This window comes from Girardinichthys multiradiatus, chromosome 9 (assembly GCF_021462225.1).
Source record: "Girardinichthys multiradiatus isolate DD_20200921_A chromosome 9, DD_fGirMul_XY1, whole genome shotgun sequence".
In the NCBI taxonomy this organism is placed as follows: Eukaryota; Metazoa; Chordata; class Actinopteri; order Cyprinodontiformes; family Goodeidae; genus Girardinichthys; species Girardinichthys multiradiatus.
The window spans coordinates 12,793,360-12,810,419 of record NC_061802.1 but is presented as its reverse complement, the minus strand read 5'-3'; the positions used below and the strand labels follow the sequence as shown (position 1 = coordinate 12,810,419).

General features: G+C 40.1%; 1 protein-coding gene across 2 annotated transcripts in view; it reads left to right on the top strand.

The window, feature by feature from the left end:
• The first annotated feature begins 476 nt into the window (after positions 1-476).
• The window catches only part of LOC124873682 (dipeptidyl peptidase 9-like), a 29,929-nt gene continuing 13,345 nt past the window's right edge, over positions 477-17,060 (top strand). The window contains exons 1-7 of one of the 2 annotated variants that reach the window (XM_047374529.1): positions 477-632; positions 2,729-2,819; positions 3,044-3,288; positions 4,898-5,010; positions 7,897-8,070; positions 12,907-13,075; positions 13,155-13,265. In XM_047374529.1, coding sequence (XP_047230485.1) covers positions 2,764-2,819; positions 3,044-3,288; positions 4,898-5,010; positions 7,897-8,070; positions 12,907-13,075; positions 13,155-13,265 — 868 coding nt within the window. In that variant the 5' untranslated portion in view covers positions 477-632; positions 2,729-2,763. The remainder of the gene's footprint in view (positions 633-2,728; positions 2,820-3,043; positions 3,289-4,897; positions 5,011-7,896; positions 8,071-12,906; positions 13,076-13,154; positions 13,266-17,060) is intronic. The other variant, XM_047374530.1, reaches the window with a different exon arrangement.

The following is a 17,060-nucleotide window of genomic DNA, read 5'->3' as shown; positions in this document are numbered from 1 at the left end:
AGCTGTAATCTACACCTTATGTGAGTTTCACATGTTGAATTAAAATACGGAAATACATTCACTTTTCAATTTTAATCTAATTTATTTAGATGTGCCTGTAAATATGTTGGAACAACAACCATTTACTATGAAATTCATCAAAAAGAAAGCTTTCTTGTGTTTAAAGATGAATTTTTAAAATGTAAAGAAGACAAAAGGGACAAAATTAAATAAGTAAATATGTCATGAAATAAATAAATAAATGTGAATGTACTATTACTAAAATAAATGCACTGTTAAATAATCTCATCTCATTAAATATTTAAATACACCTTTTAAATGATGAAAATAAATAATTAATTGTATATTTACAAAAATTAAATATATTTATTTTTGCTCAGGGTTTTTTACTAAATATTTTAAGTCTTTTAAGTTTTTTGTGGGCTGGTATTCCCGACCCTGAACATATCCGGGGTAAAGGTTACATTGTAATCTACCGTCTCCTTCCGCGTTGCTCACATATTAGCATCAAGCGGCTGATCTCCAGAAAGTAGCCTCACTTCATCGGTTTATTCGGACTCTGACCCTCAGTTGGACCACAACACTTAAACCGACAGGAGGAGATAGACTTCCAAGGTCTCTGGGCAGAAAGTGTAAGCTACAACAACCGCGGATATATTTAATTTCGGTCCTATTTAGTGTATGTGTTGCGCTAGCTAGCTTAAACTCAACGGCTGGTACAGTGACTAGTCGAAACCGAAATTACAGTATCTGCAGCGGGGTTATAAGAAAGTTCGTCATGCTTTATTGCCAGGACACCTTCAACCAGATGTTTTCTATCTGTCAGCGAGTCACCTCAACATTTATCAGCAGCTGAAACTGAGTCTTCCTGCTGAGACTTTTTATTTCAATAACATAACTAAAAATGGGCAAGCTACGTAAAACAACATCTACATTGTTTTGAAGACATTTAGATTTAACGCTTTATGTCACCCAAATTATGAGTTTACGTAAACTCATTAACAAAATTACTCAAAAGTATTTATAATAATAATTATAATGTACTTTTAATCTAACAAACAAAAAGCATATTATAATTTACTTCATAGTGAGAAAATTGTTTCAGAAACTAAAAATATTATGCATTGAAGCAGTTTTGGCAAGCCCAGAAGATGGTTTATAAGCTTTTACAAATTAATTCGCAATATTTGACTTCAGTGGATGCGAACCTGTGGATGAATCTTAATGCAGCACCTCAAACACCCTGCCTCTTCATGTGACGCCATGGAAATATCAAAAGAAGTCAGCCAAGATATCAGGGAAAAATTGTGGACCTCCATAAGTCTGAGTTATCTCTGGGTACAATTTTCATGTTCCTGAAGGTGCTAGATTCGTAAGTTCAAACAATTGTACAAACAATTGTAAGTATAAATGACAAGGGAATGTCAAGCCATCATACCACTCAGGAAGTAGATGTGTCCCGGGTCCCAGAGAGGAACATGTCTTGGTAGGAAATGTGCAAATCAACCCAGATTAAAAGCAGAAAATCTTGGGAAGATGCTTATTGAAGCTGGTAGGAGAGTCATTATCCAATATAAAACGAAACCTGTGTTGATATGGGCTAAAAGGCCGCTCAGTGAGGGAGATGCCAATTCTCCCTAAGAATACCAGGCAGAAGTATGGAGTGACAATATCATGCTGTACATGGCACCTTGAGGAAGGAACATAATGTGGAAATAATGAAGCAACATCTTAAGACGTTGGCCTGGAAGTTAAAGCTTGGGTTAAGTTGGGTCAAATTATAATGGCTTAAGCATAATGCCATATTAGTTAGAAAATGGCTCAAGGAAAACAAAGTCAGGGTTTTGGAGTGGCCATCACAAAGTCCTGTCCCATGGGACATTTGTGTGCAGAGATGAAAAGATGTGTGAGCAAGGCATCCTACAAACCTGACCCAGTTACAGCACTTCTGTCAGGAGAAATGGGCCAAAATTACAGCAATCCACTGTAAGAAACTTGAGGAAGGAGACCCAAAAGGTACAATTCTGCCAAATACTAAGAAAAAGTATGCAAACTCATGAGTTTAATGGAGGTAATATAAAATTGTTAACAAATTTACTCTCTTAAAAAAGTTCAGTATCAGACTGTGAGGAAAAAAACTGTTATATTTTTAATACACTGTAAGTAACTTGGTGGTTTCAACTGTACATTGTTAAATTTTAATGTGTTTTTAGTTTTAATTTCTTTGTGAAATCTATTCAAATATTGTTGAAAATGTCTTGATAATAGAATTTGATCACTTTGCTGATTTCTTTTGGTAAAGGAAGTTGCATTTTTAGTAAAAAAAAAAAAAAAACGTCTACAAGATTTGCACTGATGTAGGCCCCGTTCTACAAATCAGCCAACAGTAGACATCCGGTAGTACAATATGGAGTTACAGTGTAATATTTGCCACAGTTGTGACACAGACGTCAAACGGTCGGGGTCAAGCAGCTGACTCACTCATGGTGAGAAATCAGAACTGTGGCGGTGATCAGCTGAAGAGCTGCAGATCCCTCAAGAAGCAGCCTAGCGAGATCGTTGACCTTAGTGACGCTGTTTGCAGTACGCGATCAGGCTTTGGTCGTTTGATAGTGTGTTACAGATGTACGTAACATTTTAATTATGTTTAAGCTGTTGCTGAAAACGTATCTTGGAGCAAACCTTTTTTATGTCTACAGTTTTCATGTCTTTACCTCGTTGTTTGCAGGTGGTCAGGTCTGGATCAAGGTTGTTAAACAGTTAATGCACAAGGTCAAGAGGCTGAAAACTGACGACAAAACAGAAGACGGACAAGAAAGGTAAGAGAACTGTATTTATGTGGTTCCGGTCTTCATTTATAAAATGTATTTATTTACATTTTTACTTCATTTAAGTTTAACAGCACAGATCAATCCAGTATCATCAGACTAGATTTAGTCACCACTATGCAATGTTTCAAAAAAAAAAAAAAAAAAGTGAGAATTACATTTTCTTAATAATGTACATTCATTAAAATCACTTTAAAATCGTGTCATGCCAACAGCATCAGAGACGCACTGGCAGGCATGACGGGAGTGGATGAGCTCTCAGACAGCACTGAGGTGGTGGAGATGGAGGATGTGAATCCCAGCCACTTCCAGGTGGAGAAACACTCCTGGGACGGCCTGCGGAAGATCATCCACAGCAGCCGCAAAAACACAGGAATGATCGTCAACAAGGCACCGCACGACTTTCAGTTCATTCAGAAAGACGAGGCCAGTCCGCACTCTCACCGCATCTACTACCTTGGTAAACACTGAAACCTAAGGTCGTTACCGAGAAGGGCTGTGGATGCTAACAATGAAAAACAGTCATAAATATTCTTGCTTTTTGTTTAATTATTATTGATCCTTGATTTGTTTTATTGCCGACACCACAGACCCAGAGAACCTGACACATTTATTTCAAATCTCAGTGTTGGCCTAAATCTACAGACTGGATTTGTGAGGAAAGAAAATCAATAAGTTAAACAGAGTTGAAGAGACAAAGCAAACAACATCTAGTGTTTATGTGGTTGCTGTTAAAATAAAAATCTAAAACCTAAATTAAGCTCTGCCCTGATAGGTGACTTTAGCAAGTTTTGAGCTTTGGGTGTGACCTTTTTGGTCATGTTGAAATATCTCTTTGTGTATAACTGGTGAGTCAGAGTATCCAGCCTGCATCTGTTTACAGGCTCGTGTCATGTCCCAAGAGTTGCTGTGTTCTGTAGGCTGCTGGAGAAAATGGGGAACGTATTCAGGGACACAATTTCTGCTTAGTTGGCATAATTCTGTTTTTCATTTTGCATTAACAGAGGACAGACATTTTGCTGCAAGAAACAGGAAATTTTAGCATTTCATTCAACTTCTAACACTTTATCAAAAATGGCAAATTCAAGTAAACATGCGCAGTCCTTTTTAGGGCAGTTTAATCATTCGGATTGTATTTAAATCTTACCTGCAAACAGTCACAAAAAATGCAATCTGGGAAAAATATATTATTGAGATGATTTTCTCACCTTCCACTTCACAGGCAAGCTCTTATTTGATGTTATTCATTTAACCTCTTTGCTGTTTTGTCTTGCTGTTTTAGTCATTTTTTGTCTGACTTTTTCAGACGTTGTCTGCCACAGGATATTTCCTGCCAACCACTGGTTAATTCATATGCTTTAGGAAACACATTTCTATGGTCTTCTACCAAAAAATGTGGTTTTGCAAGTCCAATAAAGATGACCTTCCAGCAGGATGTTGCTTAGTTATTTTGGTTTGATCAGAGGCCATAATCTAAGTTCGTGTGAGTTAACTGGTCCAGATCAGATCAGATATGTGAGCATTTTATGATTATTTATCTCTATAATTCATTTAAATGCTGAGCTACCATGAAGAATAAAGTAATGCATTTTAATGAAAGGAGGTTAGAACATACACTGGTGATATGAAATAGCAAAGGAGCAAATCTCCCACTTTTTCATTCAGATCACATGGCTGTTAACCTCCTCATCTTAACACATATGACGTCTCAGAAGCAGTACACAAATACGTTTTAAAGCCTCGAGTCCTTTTTTTAATTTACTTCTGATGAGCAAGAGTTTAATTGTTTAAAGTGGACTTTATCAGTTTTTCTGAAGGTTCTTTAAAGTTTTATTCTTCTATTTGTATGATAGCATGTGACCATTTATGTTAGTCGGGCCACTTTACTATAAATTGTTTTGTTCAGGCACACAAAGCTGAACAGAAATTAGGCTTTTGCTTGTCACAAAAAACATCTACCTTGGTCTTCACCACACATTGCCCTGGAGGCAAACACTGTCACCATCAGTGGTGTCGCCATCAGCTGACCCAGATACTGCATGACTGGTCTATGGTGTCTTGCTTCACAGGAATGCCTTACGCCAGCCGAGAAAATGCTTTACTCTACTCAGACATTCCCAAGAAGGTCCGCAAAGATGCGCTGCTCGTTTTGTCGTGGAAACCGATGCTGGATCATTTTCAGGTGAGTTGATTTTGTGCTTCTGCTTCTTTATTTTGCTATCTTTTCTTGTTTTTAAACAACCCTGACATCGGAAGACAAATATAAATGAACACATTTTTAAAAGAATAAATGCATGTAGTCCTTTGACAAAGTATTGGCCGTCTGTTTTTACTTCTTTGTCACACTTAAATGTTTCAGATCATCATACCGATTTTAATATCAGATACAGTAGACAACCGGAATACATACAAAAGGCAGTTCTGAAATGTTTCTATTTATAAATTAAAAAATGTGTCCAACCCCTGAACCTAATAAGTGGTTTTTCCTCTCTTGGCAGAAACAGCTTCCACGGTAATGAGTCTTTTACAGGGGTTGGACAATGAAACTGAAACACCTGATTTTAGACCACAATAATTTATTAGTATGATGTAGGGCCTCCTTTTGCGGCCAATACAGCGTCAATTCGTCTTGGGAATGACATATACAAGTCCTGCACAGTGGTCAGAGGGATTTTAAGCCATTCTTCTTGCAGGATAGTGGCCAGGTCACTACGTGATACTGGTGGAGGAAAACGTTTCCTGACCCGCTCCTCCAAAACACCCCAAAGTGGCTCAATAATATTTAGATCTGGTGACTGTGCAGGCCATGGGAGATGTTCAACTTCACTTTCATGTTCATCAAACCAATCTTTCACCAGTCTTGCTGTGTGTATTGGTGCATTGTCATCCTGATACATGGCACCACCTTCAGGATACAATGTTTGAACCATTGGATGAACATGGTCCTCAAGAATAGTTCGGTAGTCCTTGGCAGTGACGCGCCCATCTAGCACAAGTATTGGGCCAAGGGAATGCCATGATATGGCAGCCCAAACCATCACTGATCCACCCCCATGCTTCACTCTGGGCATGCAACAGTCTGGGTGGTACGCTTCTTTGGAGCTTCTCCACACCGTAACTCTCCCGGATGTGGGGAAAACAGTAAAGGTGGACTCATCAGAGAACAATACATGTTTCACATTGTCCACAGCCCAAGATTTGCGCTCCTTGCACCATTGAAACCAACGTTTGGCATTGGCATGATTGACCAAAGGTTTGGCTATAGCAGCCCGGCCGTGTATATTGACCCTGTGGAGCTCCCGACGGACAGTTCTGGTGGAAACAGGAGAGTTGAGGTGCACATTTAATTCTGCCGTGATTTGGGCAGCCGTGGTTTTATGTTTTTTTGGATACAATCTGGGTTAGCACCTGAACATCCCTTTCAGACAGCTTCCTCTTGCGTCCACAGTTAATCCTGTTGGATGTGGTTCGTCCTTCTTGGTGGTATGCTGACATTACCGTGGATACCGTGGCTCTTGATACATCACAAAGACTTGCTGTCTTGGTCACAGATGCGCCAGCAAGACGTGCACCAACAATTTGTCCTCTTTTGAACTCTGGTATGTCACCCATAATGTTGTGTGCATTTCAATATTTTGAGCAAAACTGTGCTCTTACCCTGCTAATTGAACCTTCACACTCTGCTCTTACTGGTGCAATGTGCAATCAATGAAGACTGGCTACCAGGCTGGTCCAATTTAGCCATGAAACCTCCTACACTAAAATGACAGGTGTTTCATTGTCCAACCCCTGTACATTGCAATGGAAATATTTCAGCACATTATTTGCAGAATCTCTTTAGTTCAGCCGAACGGGAGTGCTTTTTATCACGAACAGTCTGTTTAAGGTCACAATGCAGCATCTGAAGTTGGATTTAAGTACAGACCTTAACTAGGTCACTTGCTGGTGTGGTCTGGACTATCGTCTTGCTGTTTGGATGAGCATCTGCAGGATTTTATGTTGGAGAGCAGAAATACCGGTTGCATCAATTGCAGTAAGTTGTCCACATTAGTTGGTTCTAAATGTTTCTTTTAGGCACTAGTTGCCTTTATTTGGGGGGGGGTTCCAGTAAATGTCAACAGGCTGGGACTCGAACCCGCGACAGCCTGCGTTGAGAGCAAAGGTGGTTCTACACCAGATGTAATGATACGCGCACCCTCCATAAAGTTCAGCCTTTGTCTTGTTATTTGTCTTGTTTGTCAACAGAATATTTTCCCAAAAGGGTTTTCTGATTCTGAAGATCATTTCTAGAAAATGTGAGAAGGGCCTTTTTATTCTTTTTGGTTAGCAGTGGTTTTTGCCTTATAATGCAGACCTTAACTGAGCCAACAGAGGCCTGCGGTGCTTAGATGTTGTTCTGAGTTCTTTTGTGACCTACTGGATGAATTGTCGTTGTGGATTGGAGTAATTTCGGTAGGCCTGCCACTCCTGGAAAAGTTCACCAGTGTTTGTGTTTTCTCCATATGAGGATAGTGGCTTTTACTTTGGAGTCCTAAAACCTTAGAAATTGCTTTGTAAATCTTATCACAGACTGATAAGTTGGGGACTCAATATTTCTAATCTGTTCTAAGATTTCTTCACTTGGGGCATGGTGTGTTGATTTTCTGATCATTTTGCATGTTGTCAAACAATTGCTATTTAACACGTTTAGACATGTCTGGCAGTAATCATGCCTGGGTATGGATGGTAAAATTAAACTCTTAAATATTGAAATTATCATTTAAAAACTACATTTTGTAATTCTGATTATCGCCGTCTGATATTAAAAGGTATTTGATCTGAAACATTAGAAGGTGGAAATAAAGCAAAAACAGAAGAAATCTGTTAAAGGGCAAATACGTTTTGAGAAGAGAAAACCGACCTAAAGAGAAAAAACGGATGTTGTGATTCTCTTTTATATTTGTATTTGTGTGGGGGGGGGGTTGGTCAGTCATCTTATCCTACCATTGTTTTCCATCACCTAAACAAACACTTTCTTGACTGGCCTGGTTCATCACACTCTGTGTCCCGCTGTCACCTCTGACCCCAGGCCAGTCCTCACCACAGGGGCTTCTCTCGGGAAGAGGAACTGCTGCGAGAGAGAAAACGTCTGGGGGTGTCTGGCATCACCGCCTATGACTACCACCAACCCAGCGGGCTCTTCCTGTTCCAGGCCAACAACAGTCTGTATTACTGCCGGGACGGCGCCAACAACAGTTTTATTGTGAGTTAAAGAACAACTACAGAAGAATTTCATTGGTAGAATCAAGAAGAAGAATGACAAACGTTGTAAGAGTGGAGCAATCTTTAGTCCAAGGGTGAGAATTATAGACTAATTTAAGTGTTATTAAAACATAAAGCATTCTCCTTTACCCAACATGATTTCCTGGGCTCTTATTTAGGGCTGAAAAATAATTGCTATATCACTGTGGGCAAAATCTCAAAAAGACTTTTTGGATGAACTATTTGGTAGGGCATAATATTTCAAGGGCAGTTAATTAAAATTCTGCTTTCCTAAAGTATATTTAGCAGCTTGGATGGACGTTCACTCTCTTTCACATCTATTACTAATTAGCAACCCAGATCCTAAAGCTTATGCAGAATGGTGGGGTCCTTGTGATGATAGAAGAGATAATAGTGAGGGAAATGTGGGTTAATTATAACTGATATCATCATCTCATTCAACAATAAGATTGCAATATCATGTTTTCCTAATATCATGGAACCTTAGTCTTATTGAAAGTTTTTTACCTTTTATGTGGAGCCAATTTCCACTCATCCCTCTCTTCCTTAAAGAGAGAAAACACTGTTGCACTACTTGGCTCTCATTTGCAGAACAGCCAGGCAAACTTAGCAGTGATTCATGTTTTAGGCAAAGTCGTGTCTCTGAGACACATTTGTTGAGCTCACGCAAATTATTAAAACACCCAACTGCTGAAAGAAACGATGGAGCAACATAAACAGCCACCTGGGGCTGCTTAACCCAACAGTTAGACTTTCGTCATGCTTTCTTGCATTATAATTTTCCTTTTAAACCCTGAAGTTGGTCCACTTCTCACTCATTGGGTGTTGACTTTAGATCATTTAATAATGTCAAATATCTAACCTCTGGTGACCTTTCGGAGTTAGTTGCAAAGGAAAACAGTGAATGTTCAACCTACTGTAGCTTTCTGACTTCCATTAGATTTTTTATATGTTCCGGTCATTACAATGCAATCATGCATAACTAATAACACTGACACAATATTTACCCACATCACCAAAACTGGTTTTATAATGAAACAAATATTGCTGGATAAAATCTTGATTTCAGTCATTTGGAAAAGGTGTCGGTTTATTTCTTAGAAATTACAAAAACAAAGACCTCAAAGGTCAACTGTTATCATATATAGAAGCTTCTATTTCATTTTACCCTAAAAAGTCACTTTAATCTAATGCTACACATGTGATGTTGAAAACGTAGTTAAATGCTAATGTTGTTCATTTAGCTTGCACACTGTGGAAAAAAAAAAGTTGTTACAGATGGAGCTGAAACAATGAATCGGATTAATCTCATTAATTAAAATAATCAAGTAATTTAGTAATCGAATTATCGTTGCCTGGAGTATATAGACTCTAAAACATGCCTTTTGCTTAAAGAACAACCCACTCAGAGCTGTAATGAAGTCAAAATTGTACAAAAAATATACATTTTGCATTTAAGATGAAAAACCTTCTTTGTCTGTAAATATGCTTTATCCAGAACACCTCAATTAAAAACTATTTCCTATTAACCACCTTTTGCTATCTGATAATTAATCAGTTATTCGAAAAAATAGTCAACAGATATAATCGATCTGCAAAATAATCATTAGTTGCAGCCCTAGGTAGAGATAATTATCATAGGTTAAAAACGCAGAAAGGGATGTTTGGAAAGAGCAGTCATTGAATTAATTTAGTAAAGGGATCCCTAAACGTCATAAACGTATAAAAGGAAATGCCACTGATAAAAAGTAAATAATACAATGAAATAAATATATACAGAATCAGGTGGCACATCTTTTTACCCTGAAGGTATCCCTTCTCCAGCACATGGTCAAATAAAAAGGTCTTTAGAGTCACCAGGAAACTACTGTGCTGGTTCTTTGTTGACTGAAGCTGAAGCTTCTCTCGCTGAGGGACTCCCTTGGTTCATCCGCACATTGAGCAGAGAGAGCGCACTTCTTGTCCTTTATGTTGAGCAGTTTGTGCATACTTTGAAGAACCTCTCACTTCATTTACAGCTGCAAGCTCTTTGGTTATAATGTCTCTATTAGGGCTGCATGATAAACATGTAACTGCAATAATAATGTTTAATATCGTGATGACCATATGTTGATCTACCCACCCTTTCCTCACTCATTTCTTTGTTGTCCTTAACGTCCCCACCACTTGTTGTGACCTTTAGCATCTTAGCCACAAAAAATAAACATTTAGCTTGGGCCTCAAGCTAGTTTAAGTCTATCAAACACATCAAATGTATTGCTGTAATGCAGTATTTGCACATATGGTGCTTGAAATGGAATATCCTACGATATATTGCATCCAAGCAGTCCTTTGCAGTTGGGATATTGTGTGACTAGCTCAGTCAGATTGAATATAGGACTTTTGTGAATGTTGATACCAAGACTGAGTTAGATGAGACCGGGACTTTTAACCCCCAGGTGTATGTTTAGGGTCATCCTTTAGTTTCTTGCAGAATTGTCCTGTTATTAAGGTCCATCTACAGTACAGACCAAAAGTTTGGACACATCTTCTCATTCAAAGAGTTTTCTTTATTTCCATGACTATGCATATTATAGCTTCACACTGATGGCATCAAAACTATAAATTAACACGTGGAATTATATACTGAACAAAAAAGTGTGAAACAACTGAAAATATGTCTTATATTCTAGGTTCTTCAAAGTAGCCACCTTTTGCTTTGATTACTGCTCCGCACACTCTTGGCATTCTGTTGATGAGCTTCAAGAGGTAGTCACCTGAAATGGTTTTAACTTCACAGGTGTGCCCTGTCAGGTTTAATAAGTGGGATTTCAAGCCTTATAAATGGGGTTGGGACCATCAGTTGTGTTGTGCAGGAGGTGGATACAGTACACAGCTGATAGTCCTACTGAATAGGCTGTTAGAATTTGTATTATGGCAAGAACAAAGCAGCTAAGTAAAGAAAAATGAGTGGCCATCATTACTTTAAGAAATGAAGGTCAGTCACTCCGAACAATTGGGAAAACTTTGAAAGTGTCCCCAAGTGCAGTCGCAAAAACCATCAAGCGCTATAAAGAAACTGGCTCACATGAGGACCGCCCCAGGAAAGGAAGACCAAGAGTCACCTCTGCTGCGGACGAGAAGTTTATCTGAGTCACCAGCCTCAGAAATCGCAGGTTAACAGCAGCTCAGATTAGAGAACAGGTCAATGCCACACAGAGTTCTAGCAGCAGACACATCTCTAGAACAACTGTTAAGAGGAGACTGTGTGAATCAGGCCTTCATGGTAAAATAGCTGCTAGGAAACCACTGCTGAAGACAGGCAACAAGCAGAAGAGACTTGTTTGGGCTAAAGAACACAAGGAATGGACATTAGACCAGTGGAAATCTGTGCTTTGGTCTGATGAGTCCAAGTTTGAGATCTTTGGTTCCAACCACCGTGTCTTTGTGCTGCGCAAAAGAGGTGAACAGATGGACTCTACATGCCTGGTTCCCACCGTGAAGCATGGAGGAGGAGGTGTGATGGTGTGGGGGTGCTTTGCTGGTGACACTGTTGGGGATTTATTCAAAATTAAAGGTATACTGAACCAGCATGGCTACCACAGCATCTTGCAGCGGCATGCTATTCCATCTGGTTTGCGTTTAGTTGGACCATAAATAATTTTTCAACAGGGCCATGACCCCAAACACACCTCCAGGCTGTGTAAGGGCTATTTGACCAAGAAGGAGAGTGATGGGGTGCTGCGCCAGATGACCTGGCCTCCACAGTCACCGGACCTGAACCCAATCGAGATGGTTTGGGGTGAGCTGGACCGCAGAGTGAAGGCAAAAGGGCCAACAAGTGCTAAGCATTTCTGGGATCTTCTTCAAGACGGTTGGAAAACCAATTCAGGTGACTACCTCTTGAAGCTCATCAACAGAATACCAAGAGTGTGTGGAGCAGTAATCAAAGCAAAAGGTGGCTACTTTGAAGAACCTAGAATATAAGACATATTTTCAGCTGTTTCACACTTTTTTGTTCAGTATATAATTCCACATGTGTTAATTCATAGTTTTGATGCCTTCAGTGTGAAGCTACAATATTCATAGTCATGAAAATAAAGAAAACTCTTTGAAACAGAAGGTGTGTCCAAACATTTGGTCTGTACTGTATTTTTCTCATTAAATTCACTATCCTGCTAAATGATCCCCACAGCATGAAGCTGCCGCCAGCATGTTTATTGGTGCGGCTGGTGGGTCAGGATGATGTGCAGTTTTTGTTTTTTTGATACGTCATTTGACCAGAGCACCTTCTACCTGGTGTTTGCTGTGCCCCATACATGGTTGTGGAATCTCTTTAGGCCTTTCTTCAGTGATGATCTTTTTGTCCAAAATATATATTAAAACAGTTTTTATCTCCTCTAAAGTTTTTTTTTTAATTTAGTGTCTGCATGCTGAGAGGATGTGGAACCAAAGGTAAATTCCTTGCTTGTATGGATAAACTTGGTCAATAAAACTGATTCTTCGTCTAATAGTTGTCCCATCAGCAGATTCTCCCACCTGAGCCCTGAATCTCTACAGCTCCTTCAGAGTTACCATGGGCTTTTTGGCTGCTTCTCTGATTAATGCGGTTTGTCAGTTTAGGTAAACAGCCAAGTCTTGGTAGATTAGTGGAAAACGTCCAAGCGATGAGAAGTTTCCAACTCTTTTTATAGCTTTCTGTTTAAGTCATATTTTTTTAGATCTTGTTTTCAGCTCAGTTAAGAGTTATGGTCTGCTGTAAATTCTGCAAATAAAAAAACGATACAGTTGATTTGGTTGTTGACTCAAATGTCCAACAATTTGTTTGCTTTCCCAGACTTCTCCGATGAATCCTACAGAGATCAAGAGCCAGAATTCAGGCACACGCATGGACCCCAAAATGTGCCCTGGGGACCCTAACTTTATTGGTTTTATCAACAACAACGATATTTGGGTGACAAATATAAAGACCGGAGAAGAGAGGAGACTGACATTCTGCCATAAAGGTCTGGACTGGATCAGGTTTACTTCTGGAAATGTTGTTTTTTACTGTTGAAGCAGTTGTTTTTCATGTTTTTATTGCAGGTATTGATAACCCTAAAGATGATCCTAAATCAGCTGGTGTAGCCACTTTTGTCACCCAGGAAGAGTTTGACCGCTTCACTGGATACTGGTGGTCTCCAGCTGCTCGTGAAGGTAAATGTAAATTTGTTTTACTAATTTTAATGTTTTGAGAATTGTGATTACAGCTCAGTTCTCAGTTTGTTCTGTTTTCTGTTTTACAGTTTTAAATGCATCTCAGTGAACTACAGTGTGATTGAAAGGTTCATTCATTTCGAATGGAGAAAGTTGTGTAGATGTGTCATACACACAGTGCTGCATTTCAAGCGATTATTTCTGTTAATTTGGACAATTATGGCTTACAACTTATTAAAATCAAAGATTTGTTTTATGAGAAAAAAAAAATTTGTGTATATATATATATATATATATATATATATATATATATTCCATTAGACCAATCAAAAGGATTTTAATACAGAAATGTCGGCCTACTGAAAAGTATTTCCATGTACTGTTCAGTACATATACTCAGTAATGGGTCGGGGCTGCCTGCATCAATGCAGCGCGTCATGGAGGACAGCTGCTTCTGTGTTTTTTGCTGAAGTATTGAGGAACTCTGATTAATTCAGCCAGATGCAGCACCTTCATTAAGCTCGTCAGCAGAAGGAAGATTGCTGTGATGACTGGACTTGATAAAACACAGTGGATGCACACCAGCAGATTGCATGGCTCCTTCTTTCATATCATCACTGACTGTGGAAACTCCACGTTGGACTTTTAGTAACTTGGAGTCTATGCCTCCTGACTGTGGGACCTTAATTTCCAAATGAAATGCAACATTTGTCTAAAAAGTGGACCTTGTGTGCTTTTTCTCAGTATCTTATTTAGGAGTAGCTTGACATAAAGAGTTCGACAGCTGCAGCCCTTGTCCCAGATAGACCGGTGTGTGTTTGTTCTAAAAACACCGACTTTGGCTTTATTTCACCATTCTTTTTAGGCTGCAGTTATCTCTAAAACCCTCTTTCCCTCTCCCTTTTCTGCTCATTTGCAACTTTCCTTGTAGGGTTGAGACCTCATCATGTTAAATAATTATTTTATTTATTATTAAAAGTAATAATAGCATTATAGCATTGGTCTTTACTGACCTGTTTGGCTGATAAATGGACACAGACAAACATACACAGGGGATATCAGAATCAGCTTTATTGCCAAGTTCGTACATACAAACAAGGAATTTGACTCCGGTACACTTTGCTCTCTGGTTTTTGTTTTTGCATTACAGAATATACATATATACAAATATACACATATATAATAATAAAAAGGTGCATTTGCAACATCTGTATGCTGTTGTTTTGTACTCTATTGAATGTTCAACAGAGAAACAGCCTGGGGGAAGAAACTGTCTCTGTGGCGGCTGGTTTTAGTGAACAGTGCTCTGTAGAGGCGGCCTGAAGGTAAAACTCTAAACAGTTTATGTGCAGGGTGTGTGGGGTCTGCAGAGATTTTAGCAGTTCTTTTCTTGACCCTTGACCTGTATAAGTCCTGGATGGAGGGAAGGTCAGCTCTGATTATTCTCTCTGCAGTCCTGATTATTCGTTGCAGTCTGGACCTGTCCTGTTTTGTGGATGAGACAAACCACACTGAGATGGATGAAGACAGGACAGATTGAATGATGGCAGGGTAGAAGATGACCAGCAGCTCCTGTTGAAGGTTGTACTTCTTGAGTTGCCTCAAGAAGTACAGTCTCTGCTGGGCCTTCTTTCGAACAGTGTCTATGTGTGAGGACCATCTCAGGTCCTCAGAGATGGTGGTTCCTAAGAACCTGAAGTGGTCCACAGCTGACACGGTGTTGTTGAGGATGGTGATGGGGGTGGTGTTCTCCGAAAGTCCACCACCGTTTCCACAGTCTTGAGTGGGTTCAGTTCAAGGTAGTTCTGACCGCACCAGTGTACCAGCCGATCCACCTGCTGTCTGTATGCAGACTCATCACCGTCCTGGATCAGTCCAATGACAGTGGTGTCATCTGCAAACTTAAGGAGTTTCACGGACGAGTCCGATGAGGTGCAGTCATTTGTGTACAGAGAGAAGAGGAGTGGGGATAGAACACACCCCTGGGGGGCACCAGTACTTATTGATCTGGATCGGGAGAAGATGCTCCCCAGTCTCACCTGCTGCTGTCGGTCCATCAGGAAGCTGTTGATCCACTGACAGGTGGAGGCTGGGACGTTGAGCTGGGTGAGCTTCTGGTGGAGGATGTCTGGTATGATGGTGTTGAAGGCCGAGCTGAAGTCTACAAACAGGATCCTGGCGTACGTCCCTGGGTGGTCGAGGTGTTGCAGGATGAAGAGTAGACAGCATCATCTGCCGACCTGTTTGCTCGGTAAGCAAATTGCAGGGGGTCCAGCAGGTGGCCTGTGATGTCTTTCAGGTGCTTCAGCACCAGCCACTCAAAGGATTTCATGACCACAGACGTCAGGGCTACAGGCCTGTAGTCATTTAATCCTACGATGGTGGGTTTCTTGGGCACCGGAATGATGGTGGATCGTTTGAGGCAGGAGGGGACCTCACATTTCTCCAGTGACTTGTTGAAGATCCTTGTGAAGATCGGAGCGAGTTGATGTGCGCAGGCTTTCAAACATGATGGGGAGACGTTATCAGGTCCTCCAGCTTTCTTTGTTTTCATGCGCTGAAAGAGCCTATTTACCTCTTCCTCTGAGATCTTTAGTGCAGGCAGAGAATCTGAAGGTAGAGGGTTGGTTGCTTTATGGGGGGAATTTGTTCCTGAATGGGATGTAGAGGAGATGGTTTGAGGTGTGAATGACTTCTTGTCATGTCTGCAGTAGAAGCCATTCAGACGGTTGGCCAGGAAACGACTCTGTTCAGGATGGGTGGAGGGGCTCTTGTAGGCAGTCAGGTTTCTCAGACCAGTCCATACAGCCGAAGTGTCACCAGTAGAAAGGTTGTTTTTCAGCTTCTCACTGTAGCTTCTCTTAGCTGCTTTGATCTCTTTTGTTAGTTTGTTCCTGGCCTGCTTGTACCGCGCCCAATCTCCACTGCTGTGAGCTTCTTCCTTTTCCTTGCGCAGATTCCTGAGGTGTGGAGTAAACCATGGCTTATTGTTCCCAAAGGTGCAGAAGGTCTTGGTCTGCACACACGTGTCCTCACAGAAACTGATGTATGATGTCACCACATCAGTTAGTTGGTTTAAGTCAGTGGCTGAGGTTTCAAAAACAGTCCAGTCTGTGCATTCAAAGCAGGCCTGTAGCGTCTGCTTTGATTCCTCAGTCCACTTCTTAACAGTGTGAACCTTGGGTTTGGAAGCTCTTAGTTTCTGTCTGTAGATTGGGATGAGGTGGAGAAGACAATGATATGAAAAACCCAGAGCAGCCCTGGTAACAATTACCATTATTATTGTCATTAGTAAGTAAGTAAAAGTTTATTTATATCAGAATCAGCTTTATTGCCAAGTTCGTACATACAAACAAGGAATTTGCCTCCGGTACACTTTGCTGTTTTGTTCTGTTTTTGCATTACAGAATATACAAATTTACAATTTACAATGTACAATATACACATATCTAATAAAAAAGGTGCATTTGCAACATCTGTATGCTGTTGTTGATGTGCGCAGGCTTTCAGGCATGATGGGGAGACGTTATCAGGTCCTCCAGCTTTCTTTGTTTTCATGCGCTGAAAGAGCCTATTTACATCTTCCTCGGAGATCTTTAGTGCCTTTCACAGACATTAAATGTCACAAGGTGCTTTACAGAAGTGCACAATTATACATTAAGATAAAACAATAAAGACACAAAAAATTTAATAAAAACCATCACTATGAGGTAGTGGTAAATATAATAGTCACAAGCCTACACTACAGCCGACACACTGGAACTGTTAAAAAGATTTGCAAAAGAGATAGGTTTT